Source organism: Vipera ursinii (genome assembly GCF_947247035.1).
Source record: "Vipera ursinii genome assembly, chromosome: Z".
In the NCBI taxonomy this organism is placed as follows: Eukaryota; Metazoa; Chordata; class Lepidosauria; order Squamata; family Viperidae; genus Vipera; species Vipera ursinii.
Window position 1 is genome coordinate 89,175,335 of NC_139517.1, and position 27,414 is coordinate 89,202,748.

Sequence of the window (27,414 nt, forward strand, 5' to 3'; positions counted from 1 at the left end):
GACAGGTTGCCCTCCTTTTCTTGTTAAACTGCCAGGAAGCCTTCAATTATGAAAATTAAACAAACCTAAAGAACACATTTGTTTTCTTAAAGCAGCTATAGTCCTCTTCCAATATATAGCAAGGATATTTCTTTGTAATTCAGTTCTTGGAATTAAACATGAATGTATTTATTAAAATGAGAATGGGAAATAGAACCATACTACATTGACTACGTTCCTACCTCAGAGGATAAAATGCAGATCAGTAGATTTAAAGCTGATCTAATGATTCTGACACTGATATGATTATGGTCTCTCAGAAAACTGAGCTACCCTGAGATCTTTGGGAAAAAGATCTATTTTTTCTCTCATCACTGGTTCACTGAGGGACCAACAAACTCTTCTCAAGGGAGAACGAAAGGACAGGGCTGATCCAGAACAGGTAATGTTTGGCTTTATGTATCCAGGTGAGAAGGCTGGACCCAAGCAATTACAGACTAGGAATCCTCAGATAATTCAGCCAATAAAGGTGTTTAATGATAGTATGAATTGTTAGAGTTAGTGATTAATTAGCCTGGGCATTTTGGACTGGCTAGTGTGCATGCTCTACTATACTATATTACACACTGGCCATCAGCTGGTAGGCCTACAGTCTTGTAAAGGGCTTTCTGCTTTGACATTGGCCATATATCATTGCAGCTGTGCCCTTTGATTACTGGGAGGGCTTGCAGAGTGATTAATAGCCAGGATCAATGTTTCTGCCCAGCACATGACATTTGGTCACAGAGCAACCATATACTTATTCCCTTTTGGCACAACGCTTAGGAGAAATGAAGGATGAGACCTGCCAATTTATAGCTGAGGAGCTTCCAGTTTATAAAATGAGTCAACTTTGACTGTACAACATTATTCCCCATTGAAATAATTAGCGCAGCATTAAACACAATTAGAACCAAAACTATGAGAGCATGTTTTCTGAATCCAAGCCAGTTGACAGATGGTTAAAGCCTGATATTTTGGCTGCTTGCAAGGTCCAAGAGTTATTTTTGCTGAGAAAATGGAAAAAAACAAACAGATAGAGTGGATGCAGTTGGGAGAAATAGAATTAATGCAAATGCATTTTGATCTTTGGGGAAGAAAAAAGCAATCCAAGCACTTAATAAAACATACAGTTATATTGAGGAGTAAATGATAGTATTAAAAGATACTTAAGAGGCAATTTTCTGATCACTTAATAAGGTTACCTACCATTCTAGGCAATGAAAATGCTTGGTATAGGTCATCACTCTTTTTATAATGTTCATTTATGTTAGTCCTACTTGCAAGAACTTCAGATCGCATGAAATTTCCTCCCTTATCCTAAAAATGAAAATTTGCTTTTGTGTATTTAGAAACCCCACTTGATTATGCTCCTAAATACATAGGAATCAATCTTTAGAAGGGCATCTTATTTCTGAGAAATGTCTGTTTGACCTTTCGGTACTTTTTGAAAGAAAAAAGTGATGACTGCATAGCTGAATGCCTGCTTGGAATTATGTAATTCAAGTCCTCTGTTTTAGTAGTGCAAGTTTAAAAGGGAAAAATGCAACATTTGTTTTTATTCATAACTGAAATCCTATATGTTCACCTAGGATCAGCTGTCCTTTGGCCCATTGCCAGAAATCATTGTTCAAGACAGATTCATCTTGAATGGAAAAGATGGGATGAACAAAGTGATAGCTAGGTCTCCTTTGATATCCTCTTTTGAAATCTGTGAAGAGACAGCTATTTCATCTTGATACTTTTTTTAAAAAAAGTACTCCATTTCTGGCAGTAAATTAAAATTGCTCCGTGAGTATGAGCAAAAAGAAAAGCTTAAATACTAGTTCCTACATACATTTTCACATTCAGAAGTTGGGATGCTTTAAAAAAAGAAGACTAGCATGTAGAAGACTATGTATCACTGAGATTGGTAATACATGCCAATTTGTATAATGAGCAATGCTCAGAGAAACTTGTTGAAAACTGTGATTTTATTTGTTTGTTTGTTCAATTTCTATAGTTGCCCATCTCCCATATGTGACTCTAGGTGGGTCAAAATAATTAAAAATAACATCAAGCACAATAAACAAAATGTAAAACAAAAATAAAAAAATACTTTGTCCCTAAAACTCATTATTCAGAATCACATTAAAACACAAATATATTTAGGGGCAAAGTATTATTCATTATTCACATTCAATGCAGACATTGAGCAGACTGTATATTCCTTTTACATTTTTATATCCATATCAGAAATTTATCCAAAGGGTTTAAGTTTTGTGTAGGCTTTCATAAGATATTAGTACATGTTCCAGAGAGAGCTAGTCTATTACCGTGAATATAGTACGCTAGAAACTGAACCCTTGCTTGGTCTTTTTTGTCATGTCAACATCTGTCATGTTAATCTGCCTATCACCCACTTCTATGGCAAAAAAATATGAAACAAAAAAACACACCTCATGACAACTAAGACCAATAAATTAAGTCACAATGAAAACTATTTCTGAGAAGAAAGAATTTAAATAAATCAACATAACATTCAACCAGACATTACATTTGTAGTGAGTCAAACCATTACATCCATTTTAGTGATCAGGAGGCACTGCTGTTCAACAGGCTTTGTAAAAGTCTGTGTGTGTGTGTGTGTGTGTGTGTGTGTTCACACATGTGCACGCCTGCATGCACATGCACGTATATATTGAGTGAAGGGCATTTTCATCTATTTTCTCTTGCCCTTTCCAAGTGATTCTAAACAGTCCCCCAACCCAGCCAAATGTGAACAAAAATAACTTGCAAGCCTGTTTGATGACCCCATATAGAATCTCAGTGGACCTACTCAGTCCTTCCAGTTTGTCTGAAGTGGCTGCTGCTAATAATAACGATCAATGAGGATTTAGTGTGCAATTCCTCCTGAAAACCAAATAAGATTTACTTTCTATGAATTATAGATGAGGAAGTTATTCTCTTTGTTTGAGGGCTGAGAAATGATTAGATAAATGCATCCAACCTAGAAGAAAATATCAAATAGCAGATACAACAATTGAATCCAGGGCAATCCAATTAAAAACGGATGGTTTTGAAACATTAGAAATATTATTATTTGTTCATTAATTACAAGATATTTAAAAATGTGGATATAAAAATCTGATTGCAAATCATTAAGAGGTCCCAGATATTTGATTGGGGTCTCAGATATTCAATAAAATACGTTTTCTTTTTACTTGTAGAGAGGGAGGATATAAAAGCATGCATGTAACATTTACCAAGATCTCTAAAGACTCCCCCAAAAGAATATAAAGTACATTCAAAAAGCTTTCACTTCATTTTTTATTATTTTCATTCCAGCCTGCCCATATTCTGACTTTTTTTGTCTTCTGCTACTCCATTTTTTTTTGTGCAGCCACATACTGCAAAGCAACTAGTGTTCTTTTTCCAATTATTCCGAAAATACTAATTTAAACAAGCAGTTCCATGGTTGGAATTCTAGACTTGATGAGGTTTGCTCTTTAACATAGTAATTCATAAAGCCTAGATTTTTGTAATCATATTATCATATAATAAAATAGAGTGATAAAAAATTTTTGGATAAAAATTTGGTGGAATATGCAGAAGATTTTTAAGCAAAGGATAAAGTTTTGTCCGCAACTTTTTTTGTTGGGAATAATTACAGATGCTACGGTTGTGGACACTAAGCTGATGTTGAATTTAATTACGGCAGCAAGACTCTTAGTAGGTCAATACTGGAAGAAGGAGGAACTGCCGACTATAGAAGAATGGACTTTAAAGGTTTCTGACCTGGCAGAGATGGCAAAGATCTCGGCTTATTTGAAAGATCACTCGCAAGAACGTTATGTTATGGAGTGGAGAAAATGGATTGAGTATATCCAGAACAAATATGGGACTAAGAAGTTTCATGTAGCATTTGAATAAGTTTTCTTTTCTTTTCCTCCTTTTTCCCCCTCTTTTCTCTTTTTTTATATATCTTATATTAATAGTGTTTGTAGTTATCCTATATGAGCTAGAGAGAGATAGATCTCAGAGTTTATGGTTTTTAGCATATGGATGTTTATGATGGGTTTTTTTTTTGGTTTTTTATATCTTGTACTTAGCTCTGGGAAGTGGGGGGGGAGGGGAGGGGGGGGAGGGGTAGGGAGGGAGGGATAGGGAAGGGGTAGGGGGGATTGTTAAAGATAAAATGTATGATAAAACTTTTCAATAAATAGAGTGATAGAAAGTGAAGGACTTACGGAGCTGTTCATGAACAGGACAGGGGAGGGGCAGGGCAGAGGAAAAGAGAAACTTCTAAAATAGCAGGCAACAGCCCAAAACAATTCTTCAGGTGGTGTTTGTCTTCCTTGTGGTTTTGCCTCAGGATTTCAGCACTCTATTTTGTCATTCAGCTTGCTGGTGCTTGTTGCTTAGTCCAGCTGTTTCCTTCTTTTCCTTCTTAGAGATTGCCTTTAAGCTCAAACATCTGTTTTTGTAAAGCTGTCTATAAACTCATAAGTTATCTGCAAGTATGATAAAAGCTTTGTATATGAGCAGTTTTAAATAGGGATAAAATGCAAATTCTCTCAACATCTTGCAACTCCCTAATTTGCAAAACTCTCCTCGCCAATTTGGCTATGTTTCTTGAATCATATTTTTGTGAATTATTGCTTCTGTTTACATAGTAAGCAGAAGGATTATGTAATATGCACTTTGCAGCTTCTAGATTTAATTGACGTGTTCTACTTTCTTTAGAAGTACTTTTTTAAAGTTTGGAGGGAAAAAGATACCTTGGTAGGTGGGATGGGCCTTATTAGTTGATGAGAGATACCTTTAGAAATATAAGCACCCTCACATACTTTTTATGACATTTTTCAGTTTTCTTTCAATTTGTCTCAGATTTCAGTATCCTCACTTGTTGTTTTGCTTGGCTATTTCTTCTTGCTATAGCTAAGGTTCTGCTATATATCTAGATTTGGATGATTCATTTTTCACAATTCCAAATTATATTTTAATGTGATTTTATAGTGCAAAATTGAATGGTGGTTCAGTTCTTTTTGTGTTGCAATTTAAATGTAATGGAAATGAGGTATTCCAGTTAATGTGGCTAACTATAAATCCCAAATTTCCTTTCGAGTGTAACAAATCAGTCCAAAATATGACCAAACAATGTCCTCTCCTATGATGGTTGTTCTGTGAGCATATTCACACAGCCTGCATGGTATCCCTATTCCCCTACCCCCTTCCGTGGATATTCAGAGCTGTAGGCATGCTATGATTTAACACAAGTGACTTCTCAAAGTCCAACTCTTTAAAAGCCCTTTCCTAGCAGTTGCATCTTGATTGCACAAATCTGAATGATTTCTAGATGGCAGACAAGAGAGAAAAACTCTCTTGATCCCACTTAGTGGTTGATAATTCAGCAAGTCAGTACTCATTTGGGAAAAAAATAATAATATGACTGTACCCAGGACAAACATATCTTTTTCTCATATACACCAAAATTCATTTCTTGAACTCCTGCTCTAAGAACACACAGCTGCATCTGAGTTGCCCAAATTAGGCAACCTCTACTGTATGTTGTGCTTAAATTCTTTTCTGCCATCTAGTGGTCATTAGCTTCATAGGTTGAGACTCTTGGAAAACAAGAAATTAGAAAAATATTGATTGGATATAGTATCTGGACTTTACCAGAGACAGCCTTTCTGTTTGGTGATTGGTGATAGGTTTTCCTGTGGCTAGTGATATCAAATTTCAGCCAGGGAAAATTGCCAATAACCTCTCTTAAGAGTGTTATGCACAGGAGTGTTACAAAGAATAGGGCAGCATCACCGGATGTACATTAAAGGCATGCTTTGTTCAGTGTGACTAATGCCAATGTAAATGCTTTCCAGTTCTAGGACAAAGGAAAGTACATCCATATGTCTGCACTACTAAACATATATAGTAACATATAGTATGCACATGGAAGGATTACAAAGGTTGCAATACTAATACAGAATTGCTGGAAAGTTTAACTTACCTCTTGCTTGTTTTTTCATAAAAGCTTCATTTTCAAATAAGGAAGTAAAATAAATTCAGGTGGATGCCAGTAAACAGTTAAAAAAAACACCTCTGGTTTCTGCTGTGCAGCTTTCAGATTCACCTTTATCAGGCCTGATCAAAAGTTGAATTACTCAGAGTCAGACTGTGCCATGCTGTGCATGGAGAAAAGTAACCTTTCTCCGTGCACAAGGGTTGGAAATTTGATCCTGTAAATAAAATCTTTAGTTATCTCAGGGCCAGAATGTTTCCTTGACTTTCTCCGGGCAAGAAAGCCTTCTGGGCCTGGAATTCCTAAAGACTTCCTGTTATATCCCAAAGTGTATGGAGGATGTCAGTGTTCTTAAGTCTATTATCATGCGAGTAAATGAGGAACCTTGGATGTCACAGAAGGTCCATGCAGTGTTGAAGGTGAGAAACACCGCTTTCAAATCAGGTGATGCAGCAGCAATTAGAATAGCAAGAGCTGAGTTGAGGTGTGTTATAAAATCAGCAAAGTGGGCCTATAATCAGAAAGTGCAGAATCTCTTTCAAGATCCTATGGATCTGAGACTATGTGGCAAAATTCAGGTAGTTACTGATTATAAGGCAGCTTCCCTGACATGCAAAGGTGACACAGACTCTCTAAACAAGCTAAATATGTTTTTTTGGATGGTTTGAGGCAACAACAACGTTCCAGCTAGGAAGGCTGTTCCCCTTCCTGATGAGCAGGTGCTCAGGTTTGATACAACTGCTGTTCAGAAGGTCCTGTGGAAAGTCAAAACTGGGAAAGCTGGGGGTCCTGATAATAAACCTGGGCAAATACTTAAGGAGTGTGCTGACTAGCTGGCCACTGTTCTCATAGACATCTTCAATCTCTTGTTGCATCAGGCCATCAGTGCCCCCAAAAACTAAAATCACATATCTTACTGATTACCTTCCAGTTATACTCACTTCCATTATGATGAAGTGTTTTGAGAGATTGGTATAGGACTACATGGTTTCATGCCTTCCCCCTACATTTGACTCATTACGGTTTGCCTATCGGAAGAACCACTCTGTAGAAGATGCACTTTTCTGTGTGCTTCATCTTAGCTTAGCGTACCTGGAGGGGAAGAATACTCATGTGTGAATGCTGTTTGTGGATTTTAGTTCAGCATTCAACACAATCATCAACACAGCATCTGGTGAACAAACTGTGCCTATTAGGTTTTAATACTCCTTTATGTAATTGGATGTTGATTTCCTTATTGATAGACCCCAGGTTGTGTGAGTTGAAAGAAAGTTTCCAATTCCATCTCCTCGAGTACGGGTTCTCCACAGGGCTGTGTCCTGAGTCTGCTACTGTTCACCTTGATGACCCACAACTACTGTGCCAAATCTGCTACGAATCATATTATAAAGTATGCAGACGACACTGCAGTGGTGGGTCTTATCTGGGATGACAATGAACATGCTTATAGGGAAGAGATGAAGGCTCTGGTGGACTGGTGCAATAAAAGTAACCTGGTTCTTAATGTTGATAAAACAAAGGAGATCATTGTAGATTTTAGAAAGAGCCGGCATAATCATACTTCACTCAGTATCAAGGATGCAGCTGTAGAGGTGGTCAGCAGTATTACGTATCTGGGAGTGCAGTTAACTAACAATCTGAATTGGTCTCCCCACACATCATCCTCAGTGAAGCGTGCAAACCAGCATCTGCATTTCCTGCGTTGGATGAGGAGAGCACATCTTTCTCCTTCTGTCCTGGCCACTTTTTACAGAGACACGATTGAAAGCATTTTAACAAACTGCATCACTGTCTGGTTTGGTGGCAGCAGTGCCTCAGATAGAAAGTTCATATAGAGATTGGTAAGGAAAGACGAGAAGATCATAGGAAGCTCGCTTCCTGGTATTCAGGATGCTGCTTATAAGTGCTATGTGCTTAAGAGTTCAAAGCATTCTTAGAGACCCCACACATCCATTTTACAGTCTCTTTCTGTTGCTCCCCTCTGGGAGGAGATTTCAAAGTATTTCTAGCAGGACTACCCAACTCTGTAATAGCTTTGCTCCCTATGCCATCTATCTGGTAAATCATTTTTCTTGCCATGCACATGTATACATAACCTGAACTAGACTGTTGTTTCTCTGTGGGTATATGCACAATTCTGTATTTATTTATTTTTATCATATTTATGTAGTGTATATCAGAGGTGGTGACCCTTTGAGAGCTGCATGCAACAAAATTTCATTGTAATGTATGTTGATAAGTGTACATTCAAGGTGACAATAAAGTTATTATTCTATTCTATTCTGTTCTGTTCTGTTCTATTCTATTTATTCTATTCTATTCTATTCTATTCTATTCTATTCTATTCTATTCTATTCTATTCTATTCTATTCTATTCTATTCTATTCTATTCTAGTGCTTTCTTTTTTTATCTCTTCTTTCTTCAGGATAAAATAGAAAGCTCAACTCTCCAGCTGCTTTCCAATCATATTTGCATCTTTCTTCTGCTTTTTTAGCTATCACCCTCCCTCAATTCTAAATGTATGGAATCATCTGTAACCCATATGACAACTTAGTAGACTAAGGGGTGGGGTGAGGACTATACTGTTTCCACATTTTTTCAAAAGAAGATTACTAGGTTGAAAAAGCAAAGTGTAGATTAATAGAGCCCACATGACAATGTGATACTGTAGAATACATTTCCTCCTATATAGATCTCTTTAGAAGCAGTAATTCTCAACCTTGGCAACTTTAAGATCTGTGGACCAAACCCAGGATGGCTGGGGGATTCTAGGAGTTCAAGTCTACACATCATAAATTTGCCAACGCTGAAAAACTATACTTTAGAGCACAGGTCCCCAATCTTTTGGGCACCAGGGACCAGTTACGTGGAGAGAGGTTTTTCCATGGACCGGTGGGGCATGGTTTTGTGTGCTGCCTGCTTCCTGTGGATGGGGCTTTGTTTCTGTGGACCGGTTGGTGGTATGCTGCGGCCCGGTACCAGTCCATGGACCGGGGGTTGAGGACCCCTGCTTTAATGTCTTGGGGAATTCTAAAGTTTTAATCTGCAAAACTAGAGGATGTCCAATCTAGGAAAGGCAGTTCTATAGATGTTCCTTTTCAGTTTTATATATCTCTAGTTCTATTCTCAGGATTCCATACTCTGTTATTATGTTTTATAGCATATACTTTTCTATCAGTGAAGATTAAAAAAAAGATATTTCTTTGGTTTTGAGTCCTGATTTCTGTGCAGACAATTTCACGTAAGTTTCTTTGGCAACAGTCTGATAGACAGCAATAGAGTTATAAAATTAAAGAGACTGGATTGGTTTTGAAATAAATGTCACATATACCATATTTTCCGGCGTATAAGATGACTTTTTAACCCATGAAAATCACCTCAAAAGTTGGGGGGTCGTCTTATACGCCGGGTCGTCTTATACGCCGGAAAAAAACAACAAATCAGTCGAGCGTCCCCGTTCTTGCAAAGCCGGGCTGCCATGCGCAACCGAGCTATCTCCGGCGCGGCTCCGGGACACGGCTGGGCAGGAGCGTTGGGCAGCTCTCCCCACGTGAAGGCGGCGCTGCCTGTCGGCTCTTGTCCGTCGCAGAGAAGGCAAAGGCCCAACTGGCCCCGCCGGCCCTCCCGCTGCTCCCGCGCTTCTGCCGGCCCCCGAGGCACAGCGTTTCCCGGGCGGCAGGCAGCGCCGGAGGGCAGCCGCCACCCCACCACAGCCGGCGCCCCTCCTGCTTCCCCCCCCAGGCCTTGAACTTCTCCCATTCGGCACAGGGCGGGGCAGCTCCGCCCACAGCCTCTTTTTCATGTGCCGCTTCCCTCTCACCGTCGGCCGAGGCGCGCTCGGCCCAGGCTCCCGGTCCCTCTTCCCGGCCGGCTTCCCACCCTGCCCCTCATGGAGCTGGACTGGGCGTGCAGCCTCTCGGTGTGGCTGCTTTTCCTGGGCAGCCTGGCGGTGCGGCTCCTGCACTCGGAGCTGTTGCTGAGCTGGCGGCTACTGCTGCGCGTGGGGCTGCTGGCCGTCCTGCAGGCGCTGGGCTGTCCTGCCACTGCCCCTCAGCACCGCACTCACGGCGGCTGCCTGCTGGCTCGTCTCGGCCAGCACCACCCAGCGGAAGCGCATTCCCCACGGGGGGGAGAGTGGTGCTGGTGACAGGTGAGTCCGGTGGGCGCGAGGCCCTCCCCTCGGGCAGCGGCAGGACGGCCCAGTGCCTGCAGGATGGCCAGCAGCCCTACGCGCAGCAGCAGCCGCAGCGAGAGCTGCAAACACATGAATAATGTGGAACGTGTGGATGGTGCTCACCGTCGCCTTATCGGCCTGCGTCTCGGGCGAGGCGGTAAGAGGTTGTTTTAATTTCATTTGGGGAGGGTGAAGCAGGGCAAGAAGCAGTTGCGAGGAGCGCTTGCGTGGATTCGGACGATTTCCATCCCCTTGGTCAGTGGTTGCCTCGCCTTTCCTGCTCTAACTCTTGGGGAACTTTTCCCGTCTTCTCCGTTCTGCATTAACCAGCAATTTAGCTCGATCCTGGGGCGCCTTGCACTGAACTCCCCTTTCTTGGTTCAGAAACTGGCTTCGGCCTCAAATTGGAGAAAGAGGGGCGGCGGGACGGGGATCAATCCGGAGCGGGAGGAAGGATGAGACGCCCCCGCTGTTCCCACATCTGCTGCGCAGAAGTTTTGCTAAGGTCATTTGCAAAGATCAAAACTTTTTAAACAGGAGGGGCACGGGGTTTTCGGCTCTGCTTAATGGTATGTGAAACGAGGGAAGGGAAGAGGAGAGAGCCATTATATTTTTATTTGACGGGTAGAAAATGTTTTTTTTCTCCTGGGATTTTTTTTTTGGTGGGGGGAGCAGACTTCTGAACTCAAGGGGCCTTAGTTTTTTGTAAAGACTATCGATAACTCTTGGGATACGTTTTTTATTTAAACAAAAAGCTGTCCGAAAATTGCAGATGGAAAGAGATGGGATAAGAACATCGAAAGACAGTACCATAAAAACAATCCTTTGAAAGGGGGCGCGCGTGAGTGTTAGAGTGGTGATTTAACACTCCAGTTAAAACTGTCTAGCATATTTTTCATTCAAACCTCTCCTTCATTACTTCAGTCTGTTGAATTCAATGGAGGACTCTAGGAGAACATGATACCATGGTGATTCTGAATGTGACAGTTTTGGATCTGTTTGCAAATCCAGTCTGGCATCACTGAGTTGTGTTTGATTGATCCAAACGGAATTTTGGATTATGACGGACAGGGAGGGCAGGGCATGTAAGTATTTTCCGGCGTATAAGACAAAAAACCTTGAAAAACTTCTTAAAAGTAGGGGGTCATCTTATACGCCGGGTCGTCTTATACGCCAGAAAATACGGTAAAATATGTTTAAACAAATTAGAAAAGGTAATCTAAAGTACATTTTTAAAAAATAAACTTATCCTCTCTGCATTAATATTTTTGGCAACAAAAATGGATTTTAGGATTTAGGATTTCCAGGATTTTAATGTAATTAAACTTTTAAAACATGTCTTAAACATGCTTTTCCATTTCCTATGTATCAGGAAAAAAGTATAACTTTGTAAAAGTGAAGTCTTTTTAACTGGAGGGGTTTTAACTTTATTTGTGAAGGTTGGAAAAATATAACATTGAGGTATTAGCTTATTGGTATGTGAGATAGGGGAGCTGGGAAGCTGTTATTTTACATTACACTTATTTATAAATGTTTGATTTGTGAATGTTGCCTTCTGACTTGCTAACAAAATTCCCTGTGTTTGTAGAGATTATCCTGACAATAGTATGGTTTGTTGGTTGTCAAGACATGTGTAGCATGTGGAGATATATTAATCTGACATTGCTCCCATTGTAAGTGGCTGAAATTAATAGAAGACCCAAACAAATACGGAGGGATTAGCTGTGTAGATGGAGCAAACTCTTCAATCACTAAACTGGTGATTTTTGCAAAGGATTAGTGCTTCTAAGAATATTGATTACTGATTTGCTTTTCAGAATGAAGAAAGCAAAGTTTGTGCTGTGTATAGAAACAATGTTTATTGTTTCTATTGGTGGATTTTTGTAGGCATTTTCCCTTTAAAAATTTACTAACTTAATCAGGTTTTTGTCTGTTTTTAATAATATTTGATAATATTTGATCAAATTCTGTCTGTTCTTTATAAAATTCCATTGTCTTTGCATCTTTTCTATATCTTGTTTGAATTTGCAAATATGGCCACCATGCTAACAATACCTTGTCGATGTAAGTCTTGTCTGTCTTTCAGTTTTCCTTCCTTATCTAGAATATCTTTGTAGGTAACGACTTTGTCATAGTTAATTAAGTTTGGGTAAGCAAAAGCTTCCATTGTTGAAAACCACTCAGGTAGTTTAGTATAGATTAAACAGACGAAAACCTGATTAAGAAACTTTTCAGGTTTCTGCTAAACTTGAACATGAAAGAAGAACAAGTAAAAGATATAATGGTAACATGGGCCAAAAAACTTTGGATATTCTATAGATTTGGAAGACTGGCAAAAATTATGGGATAGAAATATTAAATTGACTAAAGCAGTTTCATATAAAGAAAATTTGTATAAAATGTTTTATAGATGGCATATGACACCAGTAAGATTAGCTAAAATGTTTAAAAATACTTCGAATAATTGTTGGAAATGTAAACAAAGGCCAGGTACTTACTACCATATCTGGTGGGTATGCCCTAAAGCGAAAAGGTTCTGGCTTAAGATGCATACATAGTTGGAAAAGATGACTAAAATCCTGGTTGAATAAACCAGAACTGTTTCTGTTAGGAATATTGGAAGCTAAGTATGAGAAGGAGAATGACTATCTAATATTGCATGTATTGACAGCAGCAAGAATAGCATTTGCCCAATACTGAAAAAATGAAAACTTACCAACTGAGGAGATTTTAATCAAGAAAATTTTGCAGAAATGGACAGATTAACCTTAGAGATTAAAGAGAAAGAGGATTCAATTTATTTTAAAACATGGGATACATTTTGCCAATGGTTAGGAAAACAAACTAGCAAGAAATGAATGTGATATGTTATTTTGAATATATATTAGTAACGAGAATGATATGTATTGACTAATTGATATTGTTTATGATTATCGTTTAGCATATATATTATAGCTATTTACTGTTATATTAATTAGTGTTAATTGAACATATGTATCCGGACAATAGTCTGTTTGCTAAAGCTTGAAAATGTTACTGGGGTGGCAACCCCAAAGTTGTTCCCAACGCCGTTCCTACCCCAATCCCGACCCTAACCCTGATCCTTACCTCTTCCTAACCCTATAAAATTCAATAAAAACTCTTATAATTTTTTTACTAACTTTAATGTGTCAAAAGAGAACATTGTCATGTGCTTATTTTTTTTAAAGCAATAGCTATTTTATGTAACTTTATAATTTAACCATTTTGAAACTGCAGGATAAAGCCATTTGCTAACAAAGCATATAATGCTTTAATAAAGGTTTTCCAAAATTTAATAACCAGACAGTTTTGTGTTATCCATGCAGAATAGATTTTAGAAGCCTATTATTAATAACCCATTATGCAGTTTTTGAAAATTTGACAGGATAAATGTTAGGCATATTGGCTAGATTCACATCTGTAAGTTTTGCTTGCTGAAACCGCAATTTCTGAAGTACAAATAGGAGCTATATGCCACTGAACATTTATCTTCAAATAAATTTTGCCTTTATATTTTGAACATATTGTTTTGTGTCTCTCTAGATTCTGCTTTATATACAATAGTATAAGCATGGCTAGAGTAATAATGGCCTTTGGTTATATTTGTAGCATACTAGTAAAAAAAACTGTCTTAACACTGTCCTTACATTAAGCAGAAAAGTCTGAAGGTAGCATAGGTGTGAGTAAAGCTAGTAACTTAGCATTATTTTTGTCTTACTAAACAAATATGAAAGCCTTGAAGCAACAGAAGTCAGTATTCTGAGGCCAGTTTGATAACCACCATGGCATATGGGAAATTATAACTGAGAACATAAAAGATATGAATGATAAACAAGAAGAATTAACAAGTGTGTGTAGAAATAATATATATATATATATATATGTTGTGAATCTTTGTAAGTAAAAGGGGGGAATATGTGATAGATCTGGATGAAGTGGTGTTGTGCAGGCAAATTAAGGTATAGATTTAATTAAGCATAATGGAGTTACTGTAAATGCATGCCAGAATGCATGACATGGATTTTTCATTCAAGTTATTATGGAAGAATATGAAAGTGGGAATCTATAGTTGATTAAAAAAATGCATGTTTGCAGTGTTTATGTATGAGCCCAAGGCAGTGAACGGAATGCTCCATTACCAATTACCAAGTGCTGTATTTGAAAATGTCATGGAATAGTTCTGAAATCCAGTCTCTCCCTCCCTCCTTCCCTCCCTCTATATTCCATCCTCCAATACAGCAGTTCTTTCCAGTGCACCTACATGTTTTTCACACCTTTTCCCCCCAGTAAGTTTCTCACCAAGCATCTTGTTGAAGAGTTGCATCTGCTTCCCAAATGAATAATCATCTTACAACCCTCAAATAGTCTTTACTTTGATAATTTAGCTTTTACAATAGTTTTTAAGTAATATAATGCACTGTCAAATGCATCTCATAACCCAATAGCGTGCTATCTTTTAAAAATGAAATATGAAACATCTTTTTGCACTCATTTTAGAGCTGTTATTATTTTGATGCATACTCTGCCTTCCTGCAGTCATTTTGCAATACTCAGTAACTAGTGATTCAGATGCTTGGCAACTGGCTGCAACCAATTATATGTTGTGATTCAGGGTCAGCCTGTGGGTTCGGCAGTTGGGTCGGATGACTCAGAGGAGGAGGAGGGGGGTGTTGAAGAGCTTGCTGATGAGAGCCCTCAGCCAGGCCCCTCCCACCTGGTCACGACGGAGACCCAGCTGTGTGAGCCTGACAGCGTGGATGAAGATGACCCACAGCTGGCCCTGTTCAAGGACGCCCGACGCAGGAGGCAGTCAATCAGGAGTAAACAGAGGAAGGCAATGGGGTACCTCGGAAGGAGGCAGAAAGAAGCCACGCCCTAAACTGTATAAAAGGGGAATGCGTGGGAGGGCTGGTTTGCTGAAGGCAACCGCTTGAAAAGCTCCTGTTTCTTGGTTCGTGTCTTGTTTGTTTTTGTATCAATAAATTTGGCAGGCTTAATTCCAGCCTCTTGCCTTCTTGTAAAAGGGGTTGTCCCTGCCTTTTCTGCAGGGCCGATAGCAGGCTGGTACAGAACATTATGTTGGTTGCAGCATCCCATGATCATGTGATTACAGTTTGCAAGCTTCCCTACTGGTTTCCCACAAGCAAAGTAAGAAGACTGCATATCGGTCCTGCAGGTCATTTCCATTCCAAACAAAAATTAAAACGAACAAGAAAATGGTAAGAGAACACCTATTCGACCTTGACGAATATAAATCACTAGGACCTGACAGATTACATCCCAGAGTTCTGAAGAAGCTGGCAGATGTTATCTCAGAACCATTGCACCACATCTTTCATAAATCCTGCAGCAACGGGAAAGTACCTGAGGATTGGAAAAGGGCTGATGTGGTTCTCATCTTCAAGAAAGGGAAAAAAACGGACCCAGGACCAATCCGTTTAACATCAATACCTGGGAAGATCCTAGAAAAGATAATCAAAAATCAGATCTGCGAACAACTAGAAGCAAACAAAGCTATAACTAGTAACCAGCATGGGTTTGTTAAAAACAGATCATGCCAAACCAATCTTATTTCATTCTTGGATAAAGTGACTAAATAGTAAACCAGTGAAATGCTGTGGACATAGTATACTTAGATTTCAGTAAGGCACTTGATAAAGTAGATCACAACCTACTCCTTGCTAAGCTAGAAAAAGATGGAAGAGACAACATCACCACCAGATGGATTTGTAGCTGGCTGGCAAACTGTACTCAGTGAGTAGTCCTCAATGGTAGTACATCCACATGGAGAGAAGTAAGTAGTGGGGTACCACAAAGTTCTGTCTTAGGCCCAGTATCTTCATCAATGACTTAGATAAGGGAATTGAAAGGGAACTCATCAAATTTGCAGATGACACCAAACTGGCAGGAGTAGCCAACACCCCAGAAGACAAACTAAGGATCCAAAAAGATCTTGACAAACTTGAACAATGGGCCCTATCCAATAAAATGAGTTTCATTGTGGAGAAAAGTAAAGTTTTACATTTAGGCAGGAAAAATCAAAGGTACAAGTACAGATTGGGCAAAACCTGGCTCAAAAACAGTAACTGTGAGAGGGACTTTGGAGTCTTAGTGGACGATCACTTGACTATGAGCCAGGAGTGTGCAGCAGCCACCAAAAAGACTAATACAATCCTGGGTTGTATAAACAGAGGCATAGAATCAAGATCACGTGGAGTATTAGTACCGCTTTATAAAAGCCTAGTAAGACCACACCTGGAATATTGCAGCCAATTTTGGTCACCATATCACCAAAAAAACATTGAGAGTTTGGAAATAATTCAGAGAAAAGCAACTAAGATGTCTAAAGGCCTAGAGACTAAAACATATGAAGAACGGCTGCAGGACTTGGGTTTGGTTAGTCTAAAGAAAAGAAGAAATAGGGGAGACATGATAGCAGTATCCCAGTATTTGAGGAGCTGCCACCAAGAAGAGGGGATCACGTTATTCACCAAAGCACCAGAGGGCAGGACAAGAAACAATGGTTGGAAACTGATCAAAGAGAGAAGCAAGCTGGAATTAAGGAGAAACTTCCTGACAGTGAGGACAATTAACCAGTGGAACAGCTTGCCTTCAGAAATCGTGGGTGCTCTATCACTGGAGATTTTTAAAAAGAGGCTAGACCAGATCTGAAAAAAAAGACCCGGGGGCCAGATCCGGCCTGCGAAGTGGTTTTATGCGGCCCGCAAAGCCATCCTGGAAACAGTGAGGGAATGGCCCCCACTGCCTTGACCCTGGCCCAGAGACCCTCCTTCTGCCAGAGACCCTCAGATCTGTCCCACTCCTGCCCAGGCCCCATAGGCACCCTTGATGCAAATGAGGTAGAGCTGGCCATGCCCACCCAGTAGGCCATATGCACTTTAGCCACGCCCATCCAGTAGGCCACGCCCACCCAGGCCATACCCACCTGGCCCCCTGGGGGCAACTGCAGTGCTGATGCGGGCCTCAATGAAATTGAGTTTGACACCCCTGGACTAGACAGTCACTTGTCTGAGATGGTATAGGTCCTCCTGCTTGAACAGGGGGCTAGACTAGAAGACCTCCAAGGTCCCTTCCAGCACCTATTCTATTCTATTCTATTCTATTCTATTCTATTCTATTCTATTCTATTCTATTCTATTCTATTCTATTCTATTCTATTCTCATTACTTTTTCATCCACCTGCCCACATTCCATAGCACCTATCCATGAAGTCTGTCTAGCTTCCCACCCATAGCTCTTGCCTGATGACCCCCTTGCCTAGAAATCTTGTCTCTTCTCACATCACAATCCTGTGACATCTTTGCTTAATAATCTGGGAGTCTTGGAGTTATGATAGCAACTGGAGTATTGCCATCTCTATGTTATATGGTCAAATGACATTTTATGAATGTTTTGCTTAGCGAAGGAAATTATGGCCCCAGCTGCCTTCATAACTCAAGAATTACCACTAGATTATTCTGCTTTATTGTAGATTTTTATATACAGTACTTCTAAAATGTTCAGCTAATAAATACTTTTTCTTTCTAAGATATGGCAATCATTTTTTAAGGCAGCCTTCCCCAGCGTGATATCCTTTAGATATTTTGGATTATATTGCCCATCTCATCAATCCAAGCAAGAATGGACAATATTGTGGTATGGTGAAACTTCTAAACACTTGTTAATCAGAAGTAGGCTTTGCCTTGAAGCCTGGTTATGTTATGCTGGCAGGATACACCGGTCTTTATCATAAATGCTACTAATTGAATTTAATAAACAGTTAAGGAAAGTAAACTTGTAGATAATCCTTTGTGTGTTATGAAACATAAAAGAAAACTCAGAAAGGGGAAAGTCAAAATCTGACTTTTTGCACTAGACAGAGCAAGTAATTTTGATTAATTATAATTTGAAATGTGGTAATATGATGTACAGCTGACTATCTTAAAATGGCTCACAAAAGGACTCCAAAATTATAGACAAATTCTCAGTAAAGTTTTACAAATGCCATTTTTCCAGTTTTAAATCCCAAATTAATTAAACTTGGAGTACACCGATTGGAATTACTGGAATTCGTTGGCTACAAATATTTTAAGTTACACAAGTGCCAATGTATCTACCCAATCATCACTAATACAGGTCTCACCCATAGTCTTCTTGGTGTCAGATGAATTTTTTTAAAAAATCATGTAAAAATAATGCATGTTTTTGTGTCCCTTGTCTTGTTTTTAACTAGTTATTTTAGCAGATAACAGGTTTTTAGTATTCTGTTTTTAATACCCTGTTGCTATATTTAATGATATAGCTCTTCAGTAGCTTCCCAGGTAATTTCTGTAGTGGGATAACAGAATCAATAAATTAGGGAATACAGAAATTTAACAAGGACTCCTGATATAAACTCATAACAAGGAAGGGAGAAAACAGTTTACTTAGAAATTAGGAAAAGTGAAGAAAGAAGAAATGAAGGGTGATGTACTATCACAGCATCAGTGTGAATAAGCAAAGGACATATTTTGTGCTAAATAATACTGCTATGACATTTTGGAAACGAGATTTCCCTATAACAGATTGTCCAAAGAAGCCTTTAGTCTCTTTACAGATAATATTTCTGGACTGGACAGAGTACTCTCTAGATTTCCCAGTCTTTTCCATATTAATTTTTCTCCAGTAGCCCAAAGGCCTTCAGATGATGCTGTGAGTAACATGATTGCCTATTGTGTCATGCTGAGAAATGATGATTCATATTGCCGAGTGCCAAGCTGGTCCTTGATGCCAAGAGCTCTTGGTAATCATTGTAAAAGGCTGACAGTTGGATAATTGCCGGCTTTGTAGTTTACTCCATCTGATCCTTTGAAATCAGTGCTATGGGTTCTGTTAACTACTGTGATGTAGAAATGAGCATATGGGAACTAAAGAGAGGAAATTAATTACTGTTCAATTATTTGTAGTATTTGTTAATATGTAGGAAACACGCAACCAATGAATATAGCCAGGTTCAGCTATTGGAGTATTATAATGGTGTAAATTAGCAATTGTCAGGTGTTCATTAATGTCAACATACATAGGATTCTTAAGGGGATCAATGTTTACTCATTCCTAATCTAGAGAGAGAGTTGGAAGCTTCGGAAATATCTAAGTCTGCTTCAAACTGGAATAAATCTATGCCTTGTCATAAATGAGGAATCTTGATCTCAACTTTATGGTTGCTCTTTAAGGGTCTTCTATAGATGGAGTCTGCAACCCTGGGTCATGACCCCCTACCAGGCCTTGAGCTGTTCAGAACCGGGCTTTTGAAATTGTGAACAAGTGCATGCATGTGTGCATCCCTACTTGCACGAGCAGTGGGTCAGTGCGTGCACGTGTGCTCAATTTGCGTGAATGGTGGGCTTCAAACCATCCTCTCTTCCCCTCTTACTGGTCCGTAAAGCCGGAAAGATTGGGAACTCTGTTATATAGCCATTCTTGACAGTTAGGTTATGATTATAAGAGAGCTGATATTGAGCAAAAATAAAACAATATGAACTTGTCTTTCTAAATTTAATAATTATAATAAATGCAATTGAAAGAGCAATGCTAAAAATATGTTTAGGTCCAGTGTGTACACCCACCCACCCACACACACACATACACACACACACACACACACACACACACGTATATGTGTGTGTGTGTGTAATTTTATACCCTCATTCTTCTCATAGGGCATTCAAAATAGCTCATTACAATTCTATACATCTGCCACCTCTAATAAATAATTGTGCTTTACATAAAAGCCTGAAATGGGTATTAACAATTTCCTACCACTAGGAAAATGACAGCTGAATTTTTAAAAAACACATTCAACTAAATTTATGAGATTGACTAATTGTGGATGATACTTGAGAAAGATCTGGCAACCATGATTGATTTTAAATTTGGGGAGTTTAATTGTACTTAAAATATGTGGAGAAAATATAATATTGCCTAATGAAGGCTGCAAAAACTTAGAGGCCAGAGAGATCTTTTTGATTGTTGGAAGGGAATGATGGAGAGAAAGAAATAACATTATCCTAGACAGAGGTATGGCTGACTGCCTGGAATCTTGAACAGAAGTGTCTGTGCTGCAGCATTAATTTTCTTAATGGTAAAAGCAGATGATTTTCTTAACTGATTAATGTTCCATGTTCTACTAAATAAACAATCCTTCTGACTATACCAAATAAAAGGAACTCAAACAACGTAAATGCTTCAGTAAATTTTAACTATTTTGTAGCCCAGTTTAATGTGTGCTAATGAATATAAACTACTAATTTCTATATTCATATAAACCAAACGTACAGTCATTAGTTAGTATATATTTTTATCCAGTAGGAGATTATTTCATAGTGCTTGAAAAAATTGTTCTGTATGTCCCTTTCTCTTTCCAGGACATCAGTTTCTTCCTATTGCGGCACAAGATCTTCCATTTGTTTCAGTATCTGGATATTTGGAAAAACGTAGAAAAGGTAAATTAAAAAAGGTGATAGAAATAATACTTTAAATTTTTGTAGTACTTGCAATCATTTTGTTTCCAGAGGCAAATGATTCACTTATTTTGGAAAATATTGAAAGAATTTAACCATAATTAAAAATATAGGTGCAAATATAATGAACATTTCTTGCTGGGAGTATAGCTTCGTTGTATCTGAGCACCATGGACAAGAGAAGTTTGTTGTTACTATTTTTACTCCCTGCCCCTTAACTTCAGGGATCATCACGGTTGTATTTTATGTATTTTATTTTATTCATTAAGTTTATATGCCACCCATCTCATTCTAAAAAGCAATTCTGGGTAGAGTACAATTAAAATAATAATTATTGAAATATTAACAAGATTAGATATAAAACTGGAAAAGCCAGAGCAAGAATGGCACAGTGGTGGCATCCTCCCTATTAGTCCACCAGCCACCTCCAACATAAAGTGCTCCCAACAGGGCCCCAAGCCAACCAGCAGAGCCAGGTTTTAATGTTTTTCTGGAAGGCCAAGCAGATGGGCCTTTGTTGGCAAGGTATTCCAAAGAGAATGGAGACATGGCAGAAAAGGCTATTCTTCTAGAACTCATCAGCTGAAAATCTTTAATCAATGAGATCTGTAGCATGCTCCTTATACTGGAAAAAATGTGTTGTGGGCCAATCCATTGGGACAAGACAGTTCCTCAGATAATCTGGTTTACATGCTTTGTGGAACTTTAAAACATGATAACCAATACCTTGAATTGGACCCAAAAGCAAACCAACAACCAACTATCCAACCAAGCATATTATTCTTGATTCCAAAAACAAGAGAAATGTCTTGCCTCTGTAATGTAGATCTTAGATTCAATTACAATAGCTTTTCTATCATACCATTATTTCATCATAATTTAAAAAAAACATATTTTGAAAAAGCACATTGTTCATTCAATGCTAAACAATGGATGCTGCTATTATTAGCCACATTCTTGAGATAATAAGATCATGCATATCGCTAGAAGTTTATAAAATGAAAAATAATATCTTACAACAGTAAAAATAATTTATTGGTCCTGATGAAAATGGAACATTTAAGAATTTTGAAAATGAAAAAAGGAAATAATATGTATACAGTATATGCAACTTAAGCTTCAGAGCCTCTGAATTGGATATATACATTCTCTTATGCATTATCATGTAATCATTCAAATGTAGAGTTGGAAAAGAGCTCAAAAACCACAGTTTATCCTGTGCCCAGTACAGGATCTCCTTAAACATTTCAAATATCTGTGTAAGATCTTTTTGAAGATGTGAGAGAAATGTATCCGGGGTAGGTGCCAAAGTGGGTGAAGAATAATCTTTACTTTTGGCAGTCCTTGCCTATGTTCATATTTGCACCAGAACGTATCTTTTCCAATTGCACATCATGAATTGCTTATTTTGGTCGGTTTGTAATTAATAAGTTTTGTTGTAAAAATCTGTGTGAATTATTTTAATTGCAGATCACAGTTTCCTTGGCTTTGAGTGGCAAAAACGTTGGTGTGCTTTGAGTCGAACAGTCTTCTACTACTATGGAAGTGACAAAGGTATTGCAAAATATAGGGACTATTTTGAATGCTGCTGAATGGATATTAACAATTAACTGTTTGTATTGCAAAATATAGGGGTTATCTTGATTAATGGGGATTAACAATTAAGTGTTTAGAGGTTTCAGGGGCCTCTCTATTGTTTAATTGCATACCAGATTTACGTGCAATTTTCCTGGCTTTCATATAATATAGGTGCTGGTAATGACCTATAAAGCCCTAAATGGCTTGGGTCCGGGATATCTGAGGGAACACCTGCTGCCAGCATCAAGTTCCCTTCGTCCAGTGCGCTCCCACAGGGAGGGCCTTCTCAGGGTGCCGCCGGTAAAAGATTGCCGGCGGGTAACACCCAGGGGGAGGGCCTTCTCAGTGGGTGCGCCTGCCCTCTGGAACCAGCTGCCTGTGGAGCTGAGGACTGCCCCCGACCTCCGTTCATTCCACCAGGACCTGAAGACCTGGCTCTTCGAGCTCTCTGGCCCAGGCTGAGAATTTTAATTTTAATTTTTATTTTAATTGGGGACTTTTACTTTGTCAGGGACTGTTGTAATTTTTTTTAAAATCATTTTAAACTTTTGTATTTCTTGTTTTAATTACCCTGTAAACCGCCCTGAGTCCTTCGGGAAAGAGCGGTATACAAATCTAATTAAATAAATAAAATAAATAATTCTCCATGTGCTTCCAGATGGTGTAAATATACTGTCTTGATGAAATGTTCTCTTACCTTCTTTCTTATTTCCTTTGGAATTTTACATGGTTTTTTTTTCTGAACTTTGATCAGCTTTCAAGATGTTACAGCATTATCTTGTTTAGTTTCCTTTGGTAATTCTTCCTCCTCCCACCACTATCACCTCAAATATGATTCAGAATATTCACCTCTTTCCATGGGGGGTGAGTTTTTACCCCCCCGTAGATAGGGCTCGCAACTTGGGAGTCCTCCTAGATTCGCGGCTTACTCTGGAAGATCATATAGTGGCTGTGACTAGGGGGGCTTTCGCCCAGGTTCGCCTGGTGCGCCAGTTGCGGTCCTATCTAGACCGGGATGCCCTGTGTACGGTCACTCATGCGCTCGTGACCTCTCGTCTGGACTACTGCAATGCTCTCTACATGGGGCTTCCCTTGAAGACCACTCGGAGGCTCCAGCTGGTACAGAATGCAGCCACGAGAGTTGTCTTGGGAGTTTCCCGGTACTCCCATGTTACACCTTTGCTCCGCGAGCTGCATTGGCTACCAGTTGTCTACCGGGTGCATTGGCTACCGGGTGAGGTTCAAGGTTTTGGTAATGGTTTTTAAGGCCCTACATGGCATGGGTCCGGAGTACCTCGGGGATCACCTGCTGCCGGCGTCAACTTCCCTTCGCCCTGTGCGTTCCCACAGAGAGGGCCTCCTCAGGGTGCCACCGGTCAGAGAATGTCGGCTGGTGGCCCCCAGGGGGAGGGCCTTCTCTGTGGGTGCCCCGGCTTTATGGAATCAGCTGCCGGTTGAGCTCCGGATGGCACCTGACCTTCGCTCCTTCCGACGCGGTCTGAAGACCTACCTGTTTGAGCAAGCCGGCCTGGCCTGATGGGGGATGTGCTGGGGTTTTTATTGGGGATTTTTAATATTATTCTACGGTTTTTAGCTCGGGCTCTTATTTAATTCTTTTTTAATTTTTGTATTCTGTATTTTTTATGTGCCCTGTTCATCGCCCTGAGTCCTTCGGGAGAAGGGCGGTATACAAATATAATAAATGAAATGAAATGAAATGAAATGAAATATGATTTCAGCATTTTGGATCTGTTGAGTATCATTAGGTTTCATTTGGATCTAGCTGGAAATAATGAGAAACCTCTACAAGACATTCTCTGTTGCTATAGAGTTTTATATTTAAGGTTTATTTCATTCCATGGTAAAACATTTTTTAAATAAAAATTCAGGTGATGTATCATATAGCTGCACAGTCTGGTAAGAAAATGTTTCAGGATGGTGTGTATAAGCTGTCCAATGTCAAAAGAATCAAAGGAAAATTTATTTGCTTGTGATGGTTTAAAATCTGGATGCTACCGAAAACTTAGAAGCAGTTGAAATTTATATTACAAATACAATGTGGCAGTGTTCATCAGGGAGCACAATAGATGTTTTCCTTAGCTTACTGTAGTTCTTTAGTTTCTTCCCTAGCTTTCCAATTTTCTGCCATTCACAATTTAATACTTAATAATGAAGGACAGCACTGGAATCCATATAACTTCAATATTGTTACAGTCATTTCAAGTCCCAGGATGTCAGACAAATAAATCCGTAACATTTCTTTATAAGCCATAGGAGTTTGGACCATTTTCAGGGGCAGTCTTGGAAAAAGCAACATCCAACAGTTTATAGAAATGTATTGCTGGTAGATACGGTTCATTTTTGAGATATTGTCATTATATTTTCATAGTTCCTTTACTTAGGAACACTATTTTGACCCTGTTCTACACCACAGTGAGAAAGTGAAAGAGAATCACAACAATTACATTTACATCAGGGGTCTCCAACCCCTGGGCCACAAACTGGTACTGGTACATTGCCTCTTAGCAACCAGGTCACACAGTATAGGTGAGTGGCAGGCAAGTGAGTGAAACTGAAACCATTCTCGCTCCCCCTGATCCATGGAAAAAATTGTTTTCCATGAAACCATTCCCTGGTGCAAAAAGATTGGGGACCGCTGGTTTACAGTATATCTCAGACACCTTCTTTTCTCTCTTTTCTCTTTAATGAGTGGACTGGTTGGCTAACTAGGGCCTAAGATAGAAGCTGTTGAGATAGCTTAATTCATGATGACTGTGAAGGAGAAGTGTAAAAAATGAACAAGATCACATGTTAGTTTTGTCTCTGGTTGACTTCATCCTTCTTGCCATATATTTCTGTTATTGATCATGGGAACAATTAAGCTAAAAGCAAGTACAGCATGTTTAATGTCAAAACTCGATTCAGAAAATGTGTGCAATTAGTGGTGTCTCCACTTACTGTTTCCATGTGGTTTAGAATATTACCAAAGTTGTAAAAAATGCATTCCCAAATTATTACGGGACTATCAGATCACTCAGAAAACCGAAACTTGGTTTAGCAGTTGTTCAACATATACTACTTTAGAGTACTTGATATATTTGTAATGGGATCTTCGACACATAAAAGTCAAAATGAACTACAAATCAGGGTTTGAAACTTAACCTAGACATACACAACAAATTTAAATACAAAGATTTTTTAAAAAACCTAAAGAAAATACATCAAATAAAAAGGAAAAAAAAACAAAATGTGCAGAAAGGAAAAAGGGTTACAAGAATCACAAGAGTTTAATCAGAATCTTTTCCATGGGAAAAGATTTTGAATTCTTTTTTAACAATTGATAGGATGAGATATTGAAGTGTGAAGTTAAATTTGTCTTACTAATACTGAGAGAAGCAAATTATTTTACTGTTGGACATATTGAAGGATATTTTTAACAATGGACTTGGAAAATAATAGTGTAGGTATAATGTAGGTATAGTGTAGGTATAGGTAGACTATATTTAAAAGATGTTATAGAAGAGGAACAAGTTTTACTTGACAAGAATGAGATTGATTTAAAAGTGAACTTAAAATGACCTGTAAGAATGATATGGACTGATATAAAAAAAGATACTGCACTGGAAAGACAAAAGAAATTGGCTAATTCTTAATAATTAAAAGGATTATATAAATAACAAGCCAAAAGAATTACCTGGATAATTTTCTTATGTTGAATATATAAGAGAATTTGTTAAAACTTTGAAGAATTTTATAAAGAAAAAAAATGAAATCAAGTTCAAGGACAAAAGGAAGGAAGATAAAGTTGATTTATTTGATCAATGTTAAAATAGATATTGCTCATGGACTTTTGCTGATCGAGACTGAAACAAGTCTTTAAGGATTGCTTATAGATAAGCAATATAAAAAACGAGATCAATTGGCTGTACTCTACAAGATAAATTACTAAACTTGTTTATGCTTGTTAAAGGGTGAATTCATTTCTTTATACAGTTCTTTTTTCTTTACCAAAAGCTGTATTTTTTAGTTTGCATTAGTTTTTATCTTCACAATTTAAAAACTCCTGTTTAAAAAAGGAGTTTAACATGTTGCCAATTCACATTGAACAAACAGCACAATAAACCTGTAGCTATAGCTTTTCCATATTCAATTGCTTTGGTCACTAGGTGAAAAACACCTTTACAAACTCCATTTGAAGTTCACTTTTTGAATTCCGTTACTGGGGCAGGTATAACAGGGAGATCATCAAGTTCTTTGCTGGATCAGTGATCACTGAACCAAGAAGAGACACTGATTTATGGAAGACTTGTATTTCAAGTTCCAGGTTCCAGTTCTTGATTCTCTTCCCCACCCCCGTGCTCCCCCCCCCAGCGAGGCATCAGTGTGTGCACTTCACGCTAAATAAGACCATCTGTAAGGATCATCCTGTGGGATTCTATAAGCAGCCTTTTCAAAAATGTTCTTTGTAGTTTTTCCTTAAAAAAGTTTTATCTTTCAACCATCACTAAATCCACTCACAATAATGTTTAACCCAGTCTCTTGAATATTCATGAAACAGAAAAACAAAATCTGAATAAATGATAACCTGGTGAGACATTCATTTTCAATGTTGCAAATGAAATTCTATCTTTACTTTTCATCTACAACAGACAAACAACAGAAAGGTGAATTCGCTATAGATGGCTACACTGTCAGAATGAATAATACCCTTCGGAAAGACGGAAAGAAAGATTGCTGTTTTGAAATCACTGCTCCTGATAAACGCATTTATCAGGTTGGATTTTTTATGTTGTCTTGAAATTAAATTGATAAAACTGTTACTGTTCCAGTTATGGAGACATTAATATTTTGGTAAAACATTCCCTGACATGTTGGAAAAAGAGCCTGAGTGGGGATGGGGAATGGGAATCCTTTATTTTCTTACCTTGTAGATTCATATAATAAATTTTGCAGAAAGATTGTTCTAATACTAAATTTTTGGATAAGAACAGCTCTTATGTCATATTTATCTGCTGGTTCATTTTACTGCTTACATTTAAGTATCTGTTATCTAATAGGTTTGCCTGATTTCTTGAATTAATAATGTTGTAAAATAATTGAATATAAATTCTTCAATGTT

The 27,414-nt window shown here is 38.5% G+C and overlaps 1 protein-coding gene across 2 annotated transcripts in view; it reads left to right on the top strand.

Moving 5' to 3' along the window:
• SKAP2 (src kinase associated phosphoprotein 2) overlaps positions 1–27,414 on the top strand; it is a 143,698-nt gene that overhangs the window by 69,984 nt on the left and 46,300 nt on the right. For both annotated transcript variants that reach the window (XM_083376690.1, XM_083376691.1), the window contains exons 5-7: positions 20,622–20,699; positions 22,188–22,271; positions 26,945–27,069. In XM_083376690.1, the coding sequence (XP_083232816.1) occupies positions 20,622–20,699; positions 22,188–22,271; positions 26,945–27,069 (287 nt within the window). The remainder of the gene's footprint in view (positions 1–20,621; positions 20,700–22,187; positions 22,272–26,944; positions 27,070–27,414) is intronic.